The 17,714-nt window shown below is 30.9% G+C and overlaps 2 protein-coding genes across 5 annotated transcripts in view; both read left to right on the top strand.

Moving 5' to 3' along the window:
* Positions 1 to 17,105, top strand: part of LOC129907522 (protein O-mannosyl-transferase TMTC2) — a 115,898-nt gene extending 98,793 nt beyond the window's left edge. The window contains exons 7-11 of the mRNA XM_055983796.1: positions 5,339 to 5,424; positions 5,573 to 5,958; positions 16,509 to 16,593; positions 16,657 to 16,814; positions 16,876 to 17,105. Of these exons, the coding sequence (XP_055839771.1) occupies positions 5,339 to 5,424; positions 5,573 to 5,958; positions 16,509 to 16,593; positions 16,657 to 16,814; positions 16,876 to 17,052 (892 nt within the window). The 3' untranslated portion in view covers positions 17,053 to 17,105. The remainder of the gene's footprint in view (positions 1 to 5,338; positions 5,425 to 5,572; positions 5,959 to 16,508; positions 16,594 to 16,656; positions 16,815 to 16,875) is intronic.
* LOC129907523 (uncharacterized) lies at positions 6,408 to 15,151 on the top strand. Of its 4 annotated transcripts, XM_055983798.1 has the most exons (7): positions 6,412 to 7,681; positions 10,400 to 10,608; positions 12,534 to 12,683; positions 12,753 to 12,827; positions 13,034 to 13,323; positions 14,044 to 14,309; positions 14,367 to 15,140. In XM_055983798.1, exons 2-7 carry the CDS (start codon positions 10,416 to 10,418, stop codon positions 14,419 to 14,421), a joined length of 1,029 nt encoding a protein of 342 aa, XP_055839773.1. In that variant the 5' UTR covers positions 6,412 to 7,681; positions 10,400 to 10,415; the 3' UTR covers positions 14,422 to 15,140. The 4 variants fall into 4 exon arrangements, 2 of the variants coding, with proteins under 2 accessions (XP_055839772.1, XP_055839773.1); XM_055983797.1 differs by having other exon boundaries at positions 6,410 to 7,681; positions 12,534 to 12,827; positions 14,367 to 15,151; XR_008771053.1 differs by lacking the exon at positions 14,367 to 15,140 and having other exon boundaries at positions 6,408 to 12,683; positions 12,753 to 12,898; positions 12,956 to 14,160.
* Positions 17,106 to 17,714: the final 609 nt, after the last annotated feature.

Below are 17,714 nucleotides of genomic sequence, written 5' to 3' on the forward strand. Positions count from 1 at the left end.
GTCTATTACATTATGAAATGTTTAAATTAACTAGAGCCCAAAACACATAAAATAGGGTAAATAGGGGTAAAATGACATGGTAAAACAAAACAAAATCTAAACTCGTAGAGAATTGACTTTAACTGAAACGCAGAAGTATTGAAAAAAAAAAATTAAAAAAATTAACATTGAGTTATGAACGGTTTTTTAAAACTATGCAGTGAATATCCTTTCGAAAAAGAATCTTGAATTGTACCTATCATTGAAAAAAACAAAAAAATAGGCTTCTAATTTTTTTTCTAAAGGCTTTTTCACGCTAGACCTAAAACGCGTTTTTTTGGGAAAAAGTTTTCTCGTAAGGCTTTCACATCGGGTATTTTGAGATTTTCGGTTGGCTTTTTTTACTATGAATTTCGCTTCTGCAACCGAACACTCATCTCCAAATTAATAGCAAAAATTAAAAAGATATTTTCTTCAACGATATAAAATTGTTTCTTATAACCAGTTTTTAATATGATTATTAAAACTTGTGTTTTAGATGTGGTTTTGGACTTTTTTCATGTAAACCCGTTTGGTTTGGTGTAAAAACGCTATTAAGCCCTTATTTTCGAAATATGAATTTTTGAAAAACCACTTTGGCCCTTTTTAGAGGTATTTTTGAGTGTTTTTTATTTTTTAAAAAATCTTAAGATTTTGCAGAAAATCTCACTTATGTATTTGTCTTTTTGGGTTTTTTTTTTTATTGATTTAATACAAACAATTTTTTGATCGTTTTCAACCGTTTTTATTTATACCTTCTTTATTTTATTTATTACCAACGTTTCATTCATTCTTTTTTTAGGACTTTCTTTCGTTTAAAGAAGATTGGAAAATATACATATAGAAATCAGAACTTTTTGAAAACTAAGAGATTTTTTTTAATATTATTGATTTCAGATTTTTCCAAGCTAAATATCCATTAAAAAAAATTGAGGTATTTCAGAGTTTTGCTAATTTTTGTTTTTTTTTATCTTCACAAACTATTTTTGAAGGACCTTCAGTATTAAAGGCAACAAGTTAACTAACAAATTAAGTTAGATATTACAAACCAGCAAACGTCCATTTACCAAAAAATAGTTAAATCAAATTTTTTTTTCGTTTATTTTAACTCTATTTTTCCCTCAGTGTAGAAACTTACCTACCTTATTAACTTAAAAATAAAATTTCTAATAACCTAGAAGCGAGAACAATAATAAAACATTGTTCAATTTAAGTCTTAATTGCAAAACTTACAAAAACTTAAAAAGTAGGTATTGACCTTAAAACTCATCTCAAAATGATTGCCTAATTCTAAGTAAACGAGGGCAAATAACTTAAAAGCATTTTCTATTAGGGAAAAGAATTTCTTTATAAAAAAAAAAACAAACAAAAAAACAAAACACCTTCACCAAAAAGCCTATTATGCCATAAACATCCTTCATGCTGGTGTAATTTTCAAAAGATTTCTTTTCTATTAGCAAACCCGTCATACCTCTGAGCTCGAACAAAATGGCATACCTACAAGAAAAAAAAAAATAAATAAGCATAGAAAGCGCCACCGTCAAGAAAAGTCATGCATGTGATTCTCGTCCTTTTTATGTTTTTGTTTTTATTCGACTTACTATTGAATGTGATATCCTTTTTCATACAAAAAAAAAAAAAACTAGAAAATAGAAGAAGAAAACGTGTACACCCCGAATACCAAAGAATAAAGATGAATGTCGTCTCTACATCGTCCCGCAACCATTAGCTATTCCATATGTGATAGAAGATGCCACAAAGGACATCAAATGCACAGCCTCTTTTAGAATCCAATACGAATACGAAAAACCTTCATATAAATAAAAATGTTAGGTAGGTGGAGGTAGATATGTATAGCTAGTTGCGCGCCATATGGTCGGCAGTCCTTTGAATAGAGTTGTTGTCTCCTCCGCAAAGGAGCAAACTAAGTGCTTTTCCTTTTTTTACCTAAAATGAGAAAAGGTGAATGGGCATTCACCCACTCTGAAGACAGAAAGCAAAGCAGAGAGAGATACATTCACAATCAAATGCGAAAATATGCACAGTTTTTCTTTTAGTTTTCTTTTTTTTTTTTTGTTTGTTAGTTTGTCTCCTCCAGGACCTACTCTTTGCCTCTAGAAAACGTTGTGTATGCGGCATGGCGACGACAAAAATGCGAATTATACACTTGCTCTAAAATCCGATTCCATTCAAACAACAACTGGTGTGCAGAAAAAGCCAGGATTTCCACAGCAACGCCATGGAAATGGAACGAGGACAAGTGAGGATGAGGATGAGAGGCGAATACGAGTATCTGACTGCTGATGCTGTGTGTAGCAAGGACTTACTTTTTACCAAGCGCATTAACGGCATTTGAATGGCATTCATCAACGTGCTGAGTGATGAGCATCAGGACTCCGACTCCAACCGACACAGGAGTATAGCTAGGCGTATTCTATACACACTACACAGGTGTATAGAAGAGCCTTACAGCAAACTAAAGTATACATACAGCTAGCAACACTACCTACTATGAGTACTTAACAACCGTTAAAGATATAAAACGGGAACTAAACTATGCACGTTGTACTTATGTATCCAGTTTCCCATCGCCATCTCCCAACTACAGGACTGAGGACAGGCTGAACTGATACCTGTCTGTGTACACACAACGACATGGCATCTTCCATTGATATCATATCACTCAGTTTTTTAAGGAAACAAGAATTTTCATTCAAAACTAGCCTGAGGACACAACAAAGACACATCCATCCACTATCTACCAGCATCAGCAGCGGAACTGTTCTGCTTTACTCTGCCACTGCCTCCTGCTTTCCTTCTGCTCTCTGGTGGCAGTTAATGCCTCTGCGGGACGTGCGACAAAGAGTGTGACAGTAAATTCGTGCTACAAGCTGCAGGATAGGATGTCGGATTAAAATCTGGAATTTAGGTGCAATGGGAGCAAAAAACCAAAGCGAAAAAGATCCTCGGCTCCTCTCGTCCTTCAAGGCATTATACGAGCATCAGTATAGTGTAAAGCTCCTTTTTTCCAGCATCAGCACAGAAGCAGGATTAAACGATGAAGAGGCCAACATAAAAGCAACAAAACACACACAAAAAAGAAAAGGACACACACAACAGCAAATGGGACATTCGAAACTGGAACATGAACAGTTATACTTTTTCCTGGATGCCATGGGCTTCTGTGCGGTGGTGGTGGGTGTTTTGTAGGCCTGGGCTTTTTGGTAGGTTTGAGTGAGTGTTATGGGAAAGAAATCAACTAGTTTTTCCTTCTTTTATTTTTTGTCACACAAACGAATGTGAGAAGGATAAAAATGCCATTCAGCATATCATTGCGCTTATGTCAGTATATCAAAAAAAAAAAAAGCATACAGTTTCCTGAGGAGGACGATGGCGTTGTGAAGATTAGGGAAGATAGCAGAGCATAGTAAGAAGCTGACATAGATTCTTGTCGACTCGAAATGGCATGAAGAATTAACAAAAAGGTTTTAACATCAATAGCAAAAAGTTGATGAATTGAAAATGGAGAAGGAAGAAATCGGAATAAGAATTTAATCAATCTTCTGAAATTTTTTAAATTTTGATGCTTTTTTGTGATTTGTTAGAACTTGAAAGCTTGCACGATGTAGCTGCTGCTTTTTTATTTTCGATATTTTCACATATTTTAGAGCCAAATTGAAAATTTAGCATTTTTCATGAATTTGCAAATCAAATTCACCTTTTGTTTTGAAACAAATATTTTCTTTGATATCTTGTTATATATTTCACATTTACACTGAGGTAAAATAAAAATTTAAGTTGAAACGTCTTTGATTCAAAGATGAACTACTTTGATTTATGTGACTTTAAGATACATAACCATTAAAAATTAACCTTTTTTCCACGTTAATTTTAAAATTTTCATCTTCAACGCAAAATCATTCCGAATAATAGTTAAATCAATGTCGTTTTCATTGATTTTACTTTGTTTTATAGTGTATGTGTTTTTTTTTATACAAATAATATGAATTTATATGTCCAAAGGGTGAATTTGATTTGCAAATGCTTGAGTTTTGAGATGAATTTTTTTTAATACTTAATACTTTGGTTGGTATTCTCTCTACGATTAAAATCTTTAAACATATTTTCCAGAATCCAAACAAGATTAAACTTTATTTCTAAACAAGATTCACGTAACAAAATACCAACCTTGAATTATTATTGACTTCCAGTAAAATCATTAAAAATCAAATCTCTTTAATCCTTTTGATAATACCTTCCTACTTTCTACCTCACATCGACCAAAAAATAAGTCAGAGGTAGAAAAAAAAAATTAATACCCCATTTCCCAGGATGTAATATATTTTTAAACCACCTCTTCGAATCTTATTTCTCACAAATTTTATTTTTAGTCGTCGAGCGAGGGGGATTACGTCCACACAAATAAAACAGTTTAATCTTTTGTTGGTTGGCTGGTTCTTACAGCCCATCGGTTTGGTGAGCGAACATCCGAACATCCATCAATTCACTCATTCATCCCTATCCTTTTTTGATTTTGAACACTGGCAACTCTCTGGGATATATATCTACTCTATAAAAGAGTAGGAATCAAATTATTCGGTTCAATGATCAGCACTTTTTGTTATCGGATTGGGGGAGTATTATTTGAAATCACCTTCCTCTTCACCAGTTGATGTTTCTCTTTGGTTTTATTTTTTTTTGTGTCAGTGTATTATTTGTTTTGATTCGTGGAAGGATTTACTCTGACTTTGGGATTCAATTCTACTGAATAAATTCAAAGTTTTAGTAAAATAAACTTTGAATGGATTTTTTTTGTTGCAAAATCAAAGTAAGTACATGAAGATATTATAGTGAAGAACTATCTTTTAGTAAATTAATTATTTAAATAAATCCATGTAAAATAAATGTACACAAGCTATTCTACAAAGTCAAAAGTTTTATAACAAAAAACTTAAAAAACAAAATTTTGAAAGTAAAACAAAAAAAAAAAATGTGTATGGCGTATGAGTACTATTTTCAACGAAATTTTAGTTTTATACTAAAATCCTTCTTCAAAGTAAGATTTTCTGTATCAAGGTAAAGGCCACCTTTTCATAAAACAAAACAAAAAATGAACAGAAGATTATCTCAGAGAAAACATAACAAATTCACTTCTGAATAGCAAATACCACCCCCAACCCAAAAAAAAAACAACAAATTTTAAATTCTTATCTTTAAAAATCTATTCTGAGAAAAAGAAGAAAAAAAATATCTACTTTCCCCTCAATTTATTTGCTTATTTTTATTTTTTCTGTTTTTTTTTTTTTTTTTTTATTTTCAGAGGAATTCTTCATCAAAATCAGCAGAACTTTAAAAATGCAGTGGAGAATTTCCAGCGAGCTATACAATTTCGCCCCAATCTGGCAGGTAATTTATTTTATAGCGACTTGCCATCCCTCTTGGCTATTCGGACAGTTATTATTATTGTATTCATTATTTTTTTTTTCCTTTTTGTTCTATTTTTTTTTTCTAACTTGTTGCCGCACCCTAAAAAACAACAAAAAAATTAATACAGTTGCTTATCTGAATCTGGGAACATCACTGATAGCCATGGGCAAGTGCCATGAAGCAGTTAAAGTGTTGCAAGAGGGAACAAAAACTGATGGTACCGGGGTCAGAGACCGAGCTGCTCACGAAAATGCACGCATGTCGGCATACCTGCAGCTAGGTAACTTGTATGCCGAACAGGGAAAGTTGCAACGTGCTTTAGCTGTTTACAGGGAAGCGATGCATTCACTTCCGGCGTATTTTCAGCGAGAAGTGCTTTATCATAGAATAGGTGATGTGCTTGGTCGTTTGCAGCAATGGGATGAGGCAGAGAAATATCATAGAGCTGCATTGAGAATTCAACCGGATCACGTAGCCGCACATTTGTCATATGGAAATATGCTAGCAAGAAATGTAAGTGTTTTATTGAAGTTTCGTTTTTTTTTTAGAAAAAATGATAAAAAATTAAATTTGTTTAAACATAGTGACCAGCTTTTGAATAAGTTTGTTTTTGTGTAGCTTGTTCAGATAAAAACGATTGAAATTTAATGACAAATAACACACATTTGTTATTTTCGTAGCAGTAAACAAAATATGCTGACCAATTTCATAGTCAATAAGAGCTCCCAAGTAACAATTTCAAACCTCGGTTACAAAATAACCAAAGTTATAAAATAACTGCAAATAACCGCGGTCAAAAAGCGGCTATAAACGGGTTGTTAAAAGTCTGTGGTTAATTTTAGGTTAGAAAAAAAACCCAGTATTTTCGAAGGTTTGTTTTGGGTTAAAATTATACGTAAAATAAACTTTTTAGTCATAAATTAGTTTAAAAAATTCCATTTTTAAACTAAGGAAATATTTTGGCTATTTATTTACTTTTATTAAACCCAGGTTACATTCTTGTTATTTTTTCAACCCAATTTTTTTGGTTAAATTATAACCTCAGTTTGAAGTTGGTTTTAAAATAACCAAATTTCTTCAAAAGTTTCGGAAAAGTATTTAAATAACTCGTTTTTGACACAAAGTCATAAATAAGTTTTTAAATAACTTCTAGTTTTGTGTTTTAAGGGTTAAAAAATAACCAAATTTTGGCTCCAAGTTTGAAGTAAGTATTTTAATAACTTTTTTTTTCGCACAAAAAGTTTTTTTTTAAGTTAGAATTTAACCAAATCTGATCCCAAAGTTTTAAGTAAGTATTTTAATAACTCTTTTTTTACCCAAAAAGTTATTTATAGGTTATAAATTAACCAAATTTTATCTATAGTTTGAAACGAGTTTTTAAATTACTCACTTTAAGATGGAAGTTGTTTATTGGTTTAAAATTAACCCATTATAGAACCTAAGTTTAAGGTGAGTTTCTAATTAACTTCTTTATTTTTGTCTTTTATGGGCTAAAAAATAACCAAATTTTCATTACAAGTTTCAAGTAAGTATTTAAATAACTCCTTTTTTACACAAAAAGCTATTTATAGACTAGAAATTAACCAAATTTGACCTTAAGTTTGAAACGAGATTTTAAATTACTGACTTTTTACCATTAAAGTTGTTTATTGGTTTAAAATTAACCCATTATAAATCTTAAGTTCAAGGTGAGTTTCTAATTAACTTCTTTATTTTTGTCTTTTATGGGCTAAAAAATAACCAAATTTTCATTACAAGTTTCAAGTAAGTATTTAAATAACTCCTTTTTTACGCAAAAAGCTATTTATAGACTAGAAATTAACCAAATTTGACCTTAAGTTTGAAACGAGATTTTAAATTACTGACTTTTTACAATGAAAGTTGTTTATTGGTTTAAAATTAATCCATTATAAATCCTAAGCTTAAAGTAAGATTTTAAATAACTACTATAAGTACGTATAAGTTTTTAATCAACTCGTTATTTACCTTTTAACAACCCTGGCAATTTTTCAACTAAGTTCCAACCCAATTTCAACTAACCAACAACTCTCCACACATACACATTCACCATACTCGAGCGTCGCGCGTCGCCCATCATATTTTTGTCTCTCATTTTTCTCAGATCTCTCAGTATTCTTTTGTGGCTGGTGGTAGCAAGTTATTGTGCGAGAAAGTTTTTGTGAAAAAATATAAATTAAATAAAAAAAAATATCTGTCTGTGAAAAATTATTAAGAGGTAAGTTATTTGTTTATAATTTATTTTAAATATTGTTATTTGTTTATAATTTATTTTAACCCTTTGCTTCCTAGTGGTTTCAGCATGATACCACCTATTAATTACTTTGTTAGTTTTTTTTACTACAAAATGGACTTTTCCTTTTGTACTCTCAGCTCAAAACATTCCTTATACAATGTTATTACTAGTACAATCATTATTTTTTTCATTTTAGTGTGTTGTTAGAAAATATCAAAACTTTTTTTCAAGATATTTGTATTTTTTTCCGGGAGCGAAGGGTTAAATATTAAATATTGTTTAATAAATAACTTCAGAGTATAAAAAATAACTTCTGAGTTTGAAAAATATCTTCTGAGTTTGGAAAATAACTTCTGAGTTTGAAAAATATCTTTTGAGTTTGGAAAATAACTTCTGAGTTTGAAAAATATCTTCTGAGTTTAGAAAATAACTTCTGAGTTTGAAAAATATCTTCTGAGTTTAGAAAATAACTTCTGAGTTTGAAAAATATCTTCTGAGTTTAGAAAATAACTTCTGAGTTTGAAAAATATCTTCTGAGTTTGGAAAATAACTTCTGAGTTTGAAAAATAACTTGAGAGTAGGCATACAGATAACTTAGCGCGTCTTTTCATTTGTCTTTCTCATTCCGCGTTATTATTCCAAGCTTGACTGTTGATAAAATCACTATAATAAAAATGTATTCTATCATTAAAAATAAAATTTGTAGTAGAACTACTTTTAAAAGAAAAGTTAAAAAAATAATATTAGAAATGCGTGAAAAAGAAAGAATTAAAAATCTTGAACAAGTTTTTCTTAGCAAGAGGTTATTTGAAGTGCAGCAACACCTTTCGGAAAATGAAATAAGTGCTAATTGTGAACAAGGTTTTTCTAACACGAAATTTGAAGAGTTGCAACACCTATCGAATATTATTTCTGAACATGAAAGTGACAGTGAAAATTCTGGAAACAATTGTGTCGCTGTCTCAACTAATTTTGAAGCTATTCCAGAAAATTTAAAAAAAAACTTAGTATTATGGGCTATTCAGCATAACATATCGAATATTTGCTTGCGTGATTTGCTTAACATTTTGCATAATTCTCATCCTTATTTGCCATTAGACCCTCGAACATTATTACAAACTCGCGTTTCCCTTGAGAAAATTTTTATCGAAGTTCCACCTGGTAGATACTGGCATTTCGGTTTGGTTCGCGCTCTTACTAAGGTTTTTGAAAGTGTTCAGACATGTCAAACAGTAATATTCTTGGACTTTAATATTGATGGGATTCCTGTTAGCAAAAGTTCAAAGGGCCAATTTTGGCCTATTTTGTGTTCACCAGATGGTTTTCGTGTGCCGCCGCTAGTAATAGGTGTTTACTACGGAATGGCAAAACCTTCAAGTGTTAATGAATTTCTGCGATTATTTCTTGAGGAGGCTGTTAACATTGATGATTTGAACATTGGTTCCAAAAAAATAAGTTTTAAAATCAGGAATTTCATCTGTGACGCCCCCGCTCGTTCTTATTTAAAAGGAATCAAAGGGCATAATGGTTATTTTGCTTGTGAAAGATGTAATGTAGAAGGGGATTATAATTACAAATCTCACCAAATGTGTTTTCCAAACCTATCAAAATCACTTCGCACGAATGATTCTTTCCGGGCTGGGATACACGAAGATCATCATACGCAACCATCTCCATTAGAAAAACTTCCAATAGATATTATTATGAATTTTCCTCTAGATTACATGCACTTGTTGTGCTTAGGTGTCATGAAAAAATTGTTGGTTACATGGATTAAGAATAGAACCCTTAAAACAAAATTCTCGGCAAAAAACATTGAGAGAATCTCTAAGACCTTAGTATCACTACGAAAATATGTTCCATGCGACTTCAATAGAACACCTCGTGGACTTGATGTGATAAGCTTTTGGAAGGCCACTGAATTTCGTATGTTTTTGTTGTACTTAGGTCCGGTTGTTTTGCAAAATGAAACTCATGAAGAAGTATATGCCAATTTTATGGAACTACACTGTGCTGTTTCAATATGTTTGAGTAAAAATAAACAAGTTTTTGTTGATGTCGCACAGAGTCTGTTCAAATCATTCATATATAACTTTTCTAGTATCTATGGAGCTGAAAACATAAGTTATAACGTTCACAATTTATATCATGTCGTAGATGATGTTAAATACCATGGACCTTTAGATAATATAAGTGCTTTCAAATATGAAAATCGTTTACAATATTTAAAACGTCGAATAAGATCTGGAAACAGACCCCTGGAACAAATTGCAAATAGGATTATCGAAGATTTTGAGAATGTAGATCTAATTGATGTAGATGAAAACAAAACTCCTATGCTTTATATGAAAGATAGGAATAAAATATGCAAAATTAAACACTGTGTTGGAATCTATAGAGCAATTCAGCTTCAACATTTTGTTTTGAAGTCGTCACTTGCAGATAGTTACTTCTTAACAAACTCAGAAGAAATTGTTAGAATGGAGTTTGCAACATATCGACATGGCATCCCAGTTATCTATGGTTCAAGCTTAAAACAAAAACAAAATTTTTACGAAAAACCGTTCTATTCTAAATTTTTAAGCGTTTATAAATCAAATGAAGAAGAAAATTTGCCTAATTTTTATAACATAGAAAATATTTCCTCTAAATTTTTCAAAATAACTTTACCAAACACTGAATCTGTTTTTTTTCCATTAGTACATTGTTAATCAAAATGTATTGTGTTGTGGAGACGCTCGAAGATGAAGGGAAGTTCGTGACGGCAGTTCCCAAAAATTGGGTCATCGATGGAACGAAGCTATTATGGCCAAAGTCCAAGAAAGATTCCATTTGCGGTCGGAAAAATTGCATCACAGCATCGGATGATTGGCAAAGCATAGCATGCAAATTAATATTTGATGACATCGGTAAGATACAAGTTTAACTACATCTTTTTTATTTTATTTTTATTAAGTTCACTTAGACCACTTTTCTCCAAGTAAAATTTTATTCGTATCTAAACTTAAAGCAGTTTATCCTGGGGGCCTATTTTTGACAGCTTAGTTACGTTAATTTTGATACACTTTAGGTCCCCTTTCATATACTTAAAGTAATCGCGGTTATGGCCTTTCAATATTTTTATATTTGAATAACGCTTCATAATATTCTACACAATGAGATTTATTACAGAAATTAAAGTTTTTTAGACCGGTCTTTCTTATATAAACACATTACATTGTCATCGAGTGCAATTCAGCATCAGCCAATTTGCAAAACAATATCGCAAATTTCGCGAAGAACAATGGCGCCTTAAAACACGACTAGCAGGTGTTTTTGCGAGCGGGTGCAATAGCAAAACTCACAGCAACCCTTTTTCTCTTCGTTCACGACAGCGTGCGTGAACGAAAAGGCGTCACGGCGCGGCGCCCACGACTACAATCGACATGTTGATCTTGTGTGATCGATACAAGAGCAATAAAACAATAAAACATCGACCTTTTTTCACTTCACTTCGTTGACAAAATCAATAAGTGTACTGTACAACAATAAAACAATAAAACCGCGACCTTTTTTTTACGTCGTCCAAGACAGCGCGCTTGAACAAAGCGCCACCCGCGACCGACGGTCGACTTGTTGTTCTTGTGTGTTCGATACAAGATCAATAAGTGTACAGCGATAAAACAATAAAACAGCGACCTTTTTTTCGCGAAGAACAATGGCGCCTTAAAAAAAAATTTTCGACCAGCAGGTGTTTTTGCGAGCGGGTGCAATAACAAAACTCACAGCAACCCTTTTTCGCTTCGTTCACGAGAGCGCGCGTGAACGAAAAGGCGCCACCTACAACATTTAAATATACATTTTTAAAAAGCTAGAAACTTAGTCATATTTGTAAAATTAAAATTAAGTTAATTGAATTAAGAGCTTTTGAAAGAATGGTATCTGAACTCAGATTTTTGAAAAAAAAAAATTATTGAAGAAATTTTAAGATGTCGTTTTTTAAACTTTTTCGTAATATAAAATGCATTTATTTTCAAATTTTTCTGACCACATTTATTACGATTTGAAATTATAAAAGAAAATGTCAATATGTATTACGGTTTATGAAAAAAATTAAAAAGTATTTCATTTTCGAAGAACTTTTTTTAATAGAAGTTTTGAAAAAAAATTTTACTTATTTGTTTTTTAAAGTTCAACATCTAAATATAAAGTCATTTTTTCTTCAGTCAATAGCCCTTATTGTTGAAAGTTAAATAGCAAAAATTTAAAGTTCTTATTTACCAAAGTCTTTGAGAAAATTAATTATTTCAAAGCAAAAATTCAGTTTTTATAAAAAAAACCCATTGAAATTGAAATTTTTTTCAAAAACTCTTGATTAAATTTAGTGGATTTAAATTTAGGAGATAAGAATGAGCTTCTGGCTTTTTAAAAATGTATTTTAAAATATTGTAGGTGTTGCCGTTGTTTTCAAAATATTTTTTTTGTGTTTAAAGTCAGATTATGAGAAAATTGCATTTATCTCTTAAACGATGGAAGATTGTCCCTTACTCCCTTATATTTTTTTTCCTTAAATAACCTAGAGAATCTTTTGCTATCATTTGTTTTATGAAATTTAAGAAAAAAAATGGTTGTGTTCAAAAAAAATTTAATTGTAATTTTAAAAAACAATACGGTAACATCGGCAATTTTTAATCTATAGACTTTAAAGCATTTTTAATTGCCTACGTTTGAAAAAAAATCGTCAAAATCTGAGCTGTTCGGCCGGTCTTAAGCCGCTTCACCTTTTGAACAAATATTTTCTTGTATCCCTTTCATGCCACTTATATTTACGACAAAACATGTATTTCCTTTTAAGGTTCCTGGGAGGAAGCAGTTCAGAAGGAAAAGGATGCCGAGTATTTGTCTTCTTCTGAAGAAAATACGGAAGAAGTGACCATCGACACCAATTCTTCGGAATACATGACAGATATGAACAAATTGATGTCAACTTTGATTCCTAATTCTGGTAAGTTTAAAATGTATAAACATGGGAACAAAGTTACTAATTTTGTCATACTTACTTCTCATTTTCAAGACGTTTCCTCGTTCACCCCCCCAAATGAAGATGTTACCATCACTAATGTCATTTCCGACTTATACACGTTTGAAGGTAAAAAATGTATTTTAGCACTAGTACAATTTTCAAAGTCGTTTTTAAACTCCAGCTTATCTTAGACTGGGGTTTATCCAATGTTATTTGAATAGGATAAACCCCAGTCCCTCTTAGTAACAGCTGAGATAGCATATTAGTTCTTTCACTAACCGTATTACTTTTTTTTGTATATTACTATAACTCTTATTTTTAATTGTTTATAGGCCCCAGCACCAGTACCCAATTCAAGGAACTGTCGTCCAAAATAGACGAAATTTTGGAAAGACAGCGTTCCACTGAGGTGAAGGTGCAGGCCATGCAAGGAATGCTGGAGGCATTCATGGCGAAGTCCGAAGTTTCGGTCAATTTGTTGGCGTCCAAAATTGCAAAAGAGAATGCAGAGGAAGTGGATGAGGAACTGCAACTGGATGAAATTTTCCCACTTACCTCTGTCCAACAAATTGAGGAAATCGAGGAAAAACTCCATCAAAATGCAGCATTCAAAAAAAAATTGGTAAGTACCAAAATATACGAAATATGCAATTTTCTCACAATCCGACTTCAAACACAAAAAAAATATTTATAAAACAACGGCAACACCTACAATATTTTAAAATACATTTTTACAAAGCCAGAAGCTTATCTTAAATTTAAATTCACTAAATTTAATTAAGAGTTTTTGAAAAAATGGTCCTCAAACTCAGAATTAAAAAAAAAATTTATTAAAAAAATTAAAAATGACTTTTTTCCAAACTTTTTCTAATAAATATTATCAGTTGAATTCCGAAGCAGAAAAGGTAATATATATCACACTTTTGAAAAAACAATTAAAAATAACTTCAATTTCAATTGGTTTTTTTTTTTGATAAAAACTGAATTTTTGCATCCAAATAATTAATTTTCTAAAAGACTTTGGTAAATAAGAACTTTAAATTTTTGCTATTTAACTTTCAACAGTAAGGGTTATTAAATAAATAAAAAATAATTTTATGTTTAGATGTTGAACTTTGAAAAAAAATAAGATACATTTTTTTTCAAAACTTTTATTAAAAAAAGTTCTTCGAAAATGAAATTCTTTTTAATTTTTTTCATAAACCGTAATACATATTGACATTTTCTTTTATAATTTCAAATCATAATAAATGCGGCCAAAAATATTTGAAAATAAATGCATTTTATATTACGAAAAAGTTTAAAAAACGACATCTTAAAACATATTTTTGTTTTCTTTCAGGTCCGTAAGTTGAGCTCCTATGGGGGGGCCAACGGAATGAAAACGATCCGCACTATTTGCAAGTGCATTTTTACGGATCCACTACTGGCAGAACATTCTTGGCTGGGGACTAATGCCAAAAAAAGTTTCAGCCAATACAAATTCCTGTATAAAACTATATTGGAAGCGGTCCGATCAAGGTACCCCACTTATAGTGAAGCTGAGGGTGCTTCATTTTTTAAAGGCTTTTTGAAGCAAGCCCCATTTCGAATGGGAAAACCGTCCACGTAAGTTAAAAAATAAAATTATAATCAACATTTAAGTTAACATTTTTCTCATTACAGAAATACCAGTTCCAACACCAGCTCCTCTGCCTCTGACGGGCAATCCACAACATAATTAAGTTAAGCTATTTTTTATTTTTAGTTTTAGTTTTACTTTTACTTTAAGTTTTAGTTTTAGTTTTACTTCATTAAATAATGTTTCACTAAACTTAAATTTCAGCGTTCTTATTTCAAATATTAAATTTTCAGCTGGGAAGAATCTTATGGTTTGCAGCATGTTGGTAAGCAAACATTTTATAGGTTTTTTAAAATCTGTAAATAACCGGTTATAAAAAAGCTGTGAAGTAACGTTTATTACAGGTTTTATAAGAACCTGTACGAAGTTATTTACAGGTTTTATAGAAACCTATAGGTAAGCGGTTATAAAAAAAACCGTCAAATAACGTTTGTTATAGGTTTTATAAAAACCTGTACAACGTTTATTACAGGTTTTAAAAAAACTGGAAGAAAACGGTTATAAAAAAAACCGTTAAATAACGTTTATTACAGGTTTTATAGAAACCTATAGGTAAGCGGTTATAAAAAAAACCGTCAAATAACGTTTGTTATAGGTTTTATAAAAACCTGTACAACGTTTATTACAGGTTTTAAAAAAAACGGGAAGAAAACGGTTATAAAAAAACCGTCAAATAACGTTTATTAGAGGTTTTATAAAAACCTATAGGTAAGAGGTTATAAAAAAAACCGTAAATTAACGTTTAATACAGGTTTTAAAAGAACTTGTTATATTACAGGTTTCAAAAAAACCTGTAATAACGTTAATTACAGGTTTTATAATAACCGTAGTAAAACGGTTATAAAAAAAACCGTCAAACAACTCAGTACAGGTTTTTTTTAAACTGTATAATAGTTTGTAAACGGTTATAAAATAGCCGTAAATGGTTTATTTCAAGTTTTTCTTTGACTAAAAATAAACAGTTATTTAATAACCGTGAAAATTAGGTTTTTAAAAACCCAGTATTTGTAGAAAAAAGTGGGTTTTTTAAAAACCCGATTTAGACGAAGTTAAAAAATAACTGACCATTTTCGGTTGTGGAGACGTTTCTGGAACGTCTTAAATACGTTTATTTAACGAGTTTAGTAACTTATCCGTTAAATAACCAGAGTAAATATCCGGTTTATTTTCCGCTTTCTAACCACAAAATGTTATTTGGGCTTTTCTAGGAAAAGGAAGCTAATATTATAGGCCCAATTTTTCTTCAGCTCAGTTGAAAAAAAGATCCAAACTCCACCAAAAAGTTTTAACTATTTTATCTTATTCACTTCGATAAGAAGTCATTGATTGCAATTGTTTGTAGACTCCACATACTGATTGATTTAATGAAATCTAAAAGAAATTTTGGATTTTGGTACCAATTATCTAAAAGAAATTTTGGATTTCATGTGCGTTAGGGAGCTTCAAAAAATATTTGTATTCAATATTCGGCCGGGCCACCTGCAAAATCTGTTCCACTTATCTATAACTCGAACGCTGTAAAATTTCAAGTCAATATAAATTTTTTTTTTGTATTTATTTTCGAACCTGTTTAATGAATATTAAAAAAATAAATATTCTAATCTAAGCAACAGAAAAATGAGTTTTCTATCATTTTACACCAGACTTAAAAATTCTATTACCTCTTTGGTACCAAAAAAAGAGTTGTTAGGCGCTTTGAATTCAGCTACATAAGTTTTTGACTAGAAAATTTCAAGAAATACCCAGCAAAGTGATTAATGATTAATATTGCCACTGGGCGTTCTTAGGTGGAATGTATGTGAAAACTAGTTATTTTAATATTAATTCAATCTTCTTTAGTCAATATCATTGATTTTAACTTGAATATAGATAAATAAGAACTTTTTTGAAATAATAAATTCTTTTCCTCATTGAAACAAAAGAGCTGAGCAGCGAACTTAGTTTTTATCCACTTAAATATAGTTAATTTCTTATTATAATAATGCTCTTTCAAATATTATTTAAAACAAATTGCAACTTCACTACAGTGATAGATTCAAACAAGCTTATAATTCATTCAAAATCTCTTCTACAAAGCTATTTCTTCAATTCTAAGTAGTTTGAAAAACTTAATTTTTTCTTCCTCTTTGTAACTTTTTGTTTTCAAAATATTCTAAAATTATTTGTTTTATTTTTTTCCATTACAGAGTAGCAGGGCATCAGAAGCAGAACTGTGGTTTAAAAGAGCATTGCAACTAGCTCCCGATCAATCTGGAGTCTATCACCATTATGGTAAGCATTTTTACTTTCAATTTCGAGACCTTCCTATTAAAAGTATTGATTTTTTTCTTGCAGCGGAATTCCTGACAGGACTTTCACGAGGAGAAGAAGCTTTATACTATCGACTGAGGGCAGCTGAACTGTCACCTGATGACTATTCTTTAGTAGTGGCAGTTGCAACAGCTCTAAGACTCTTAGATAGAAAAATTGAAGCAGAAGCGTGGTATCGAAAAGTAAGTTTTAAACAAATAAATTTCTACTAGACCCCATTCTGACAAAAATCTTTCTTTCCAGGCAGTAATGCTACGACCAGATGACGCGCGAGCGCACACAAATTTAGGAGCCATATTGCACTTGTTAGGACGCACAAATAACGCTGCGGCTAGTTATAAAGAAGCCTTAAGACTGCAACCGGGTGATCCAACTACATTGGGAAATCTAGCCAAACTTGGCATAACCGAAGTGAAATAATATCCACTCTACTCAAAACAAATCATTTAAACAATACAAAAAAAAAAAAATAATATATTTTAAACTGCTCCCACTACACACAAAGAAAAAAAAAATCCTACAACCAAAAAAAAAAAATATAAAAACCAACAAATACACTAAATAAACATAAACTATCATCATCTCTAAATATCAGCAAACTATCAGCGTTGTATAGTTTTTATATAAAAAAAAAGTAAAAATAAAATCCAAATTAATGACTACCTATATGAATCTCACACGCAAACAAACAAACAAAATTAAAAAAAAAAAAAAATATCACATATTCCATTGCCAGAGGAAAAAACACCCTGTGTTCGACCTCTAACGTGACGACTAAAGCGAACAATAAATTCAATTAATAATATTAACGATATTTTAGTAAAAAAAAATGGAATTTACTTATGGTTATTGTATATAGTACTTGAGAGTAAAAAAAAAATAGGGGCAAAAGGAGGTCAAGGACCGACCTCCTCGAGGAAGGACCTACCAACCTTATAAATAAAAAAAATATTATTGTTGTAAATGCCATGTAAATAACTTGTAGATATTAATTGATAATAATATAAAAAATGGAACAAAAACAAAAAATGAAAAAAAAAAAAAATATAAGAACCCAACAAATGTCCTATATTTGTGTATTT

The sequence above is a fragment of the Episyrphus balteatus genome, chromosome 1 (genome assembly GCF_945859705.1).
Source record: "Episyrphus balteatus chromosome 1, idEpiBalt1.1, whole genome shotgun sequence".
Taxonomy (NCBI): domain Eukaryota; kingdom Metazoa; phylum Arthropoda; class Insecta; order Diptera; family Syrphidae; genus Episyrphus; species Episyrphus balteatus.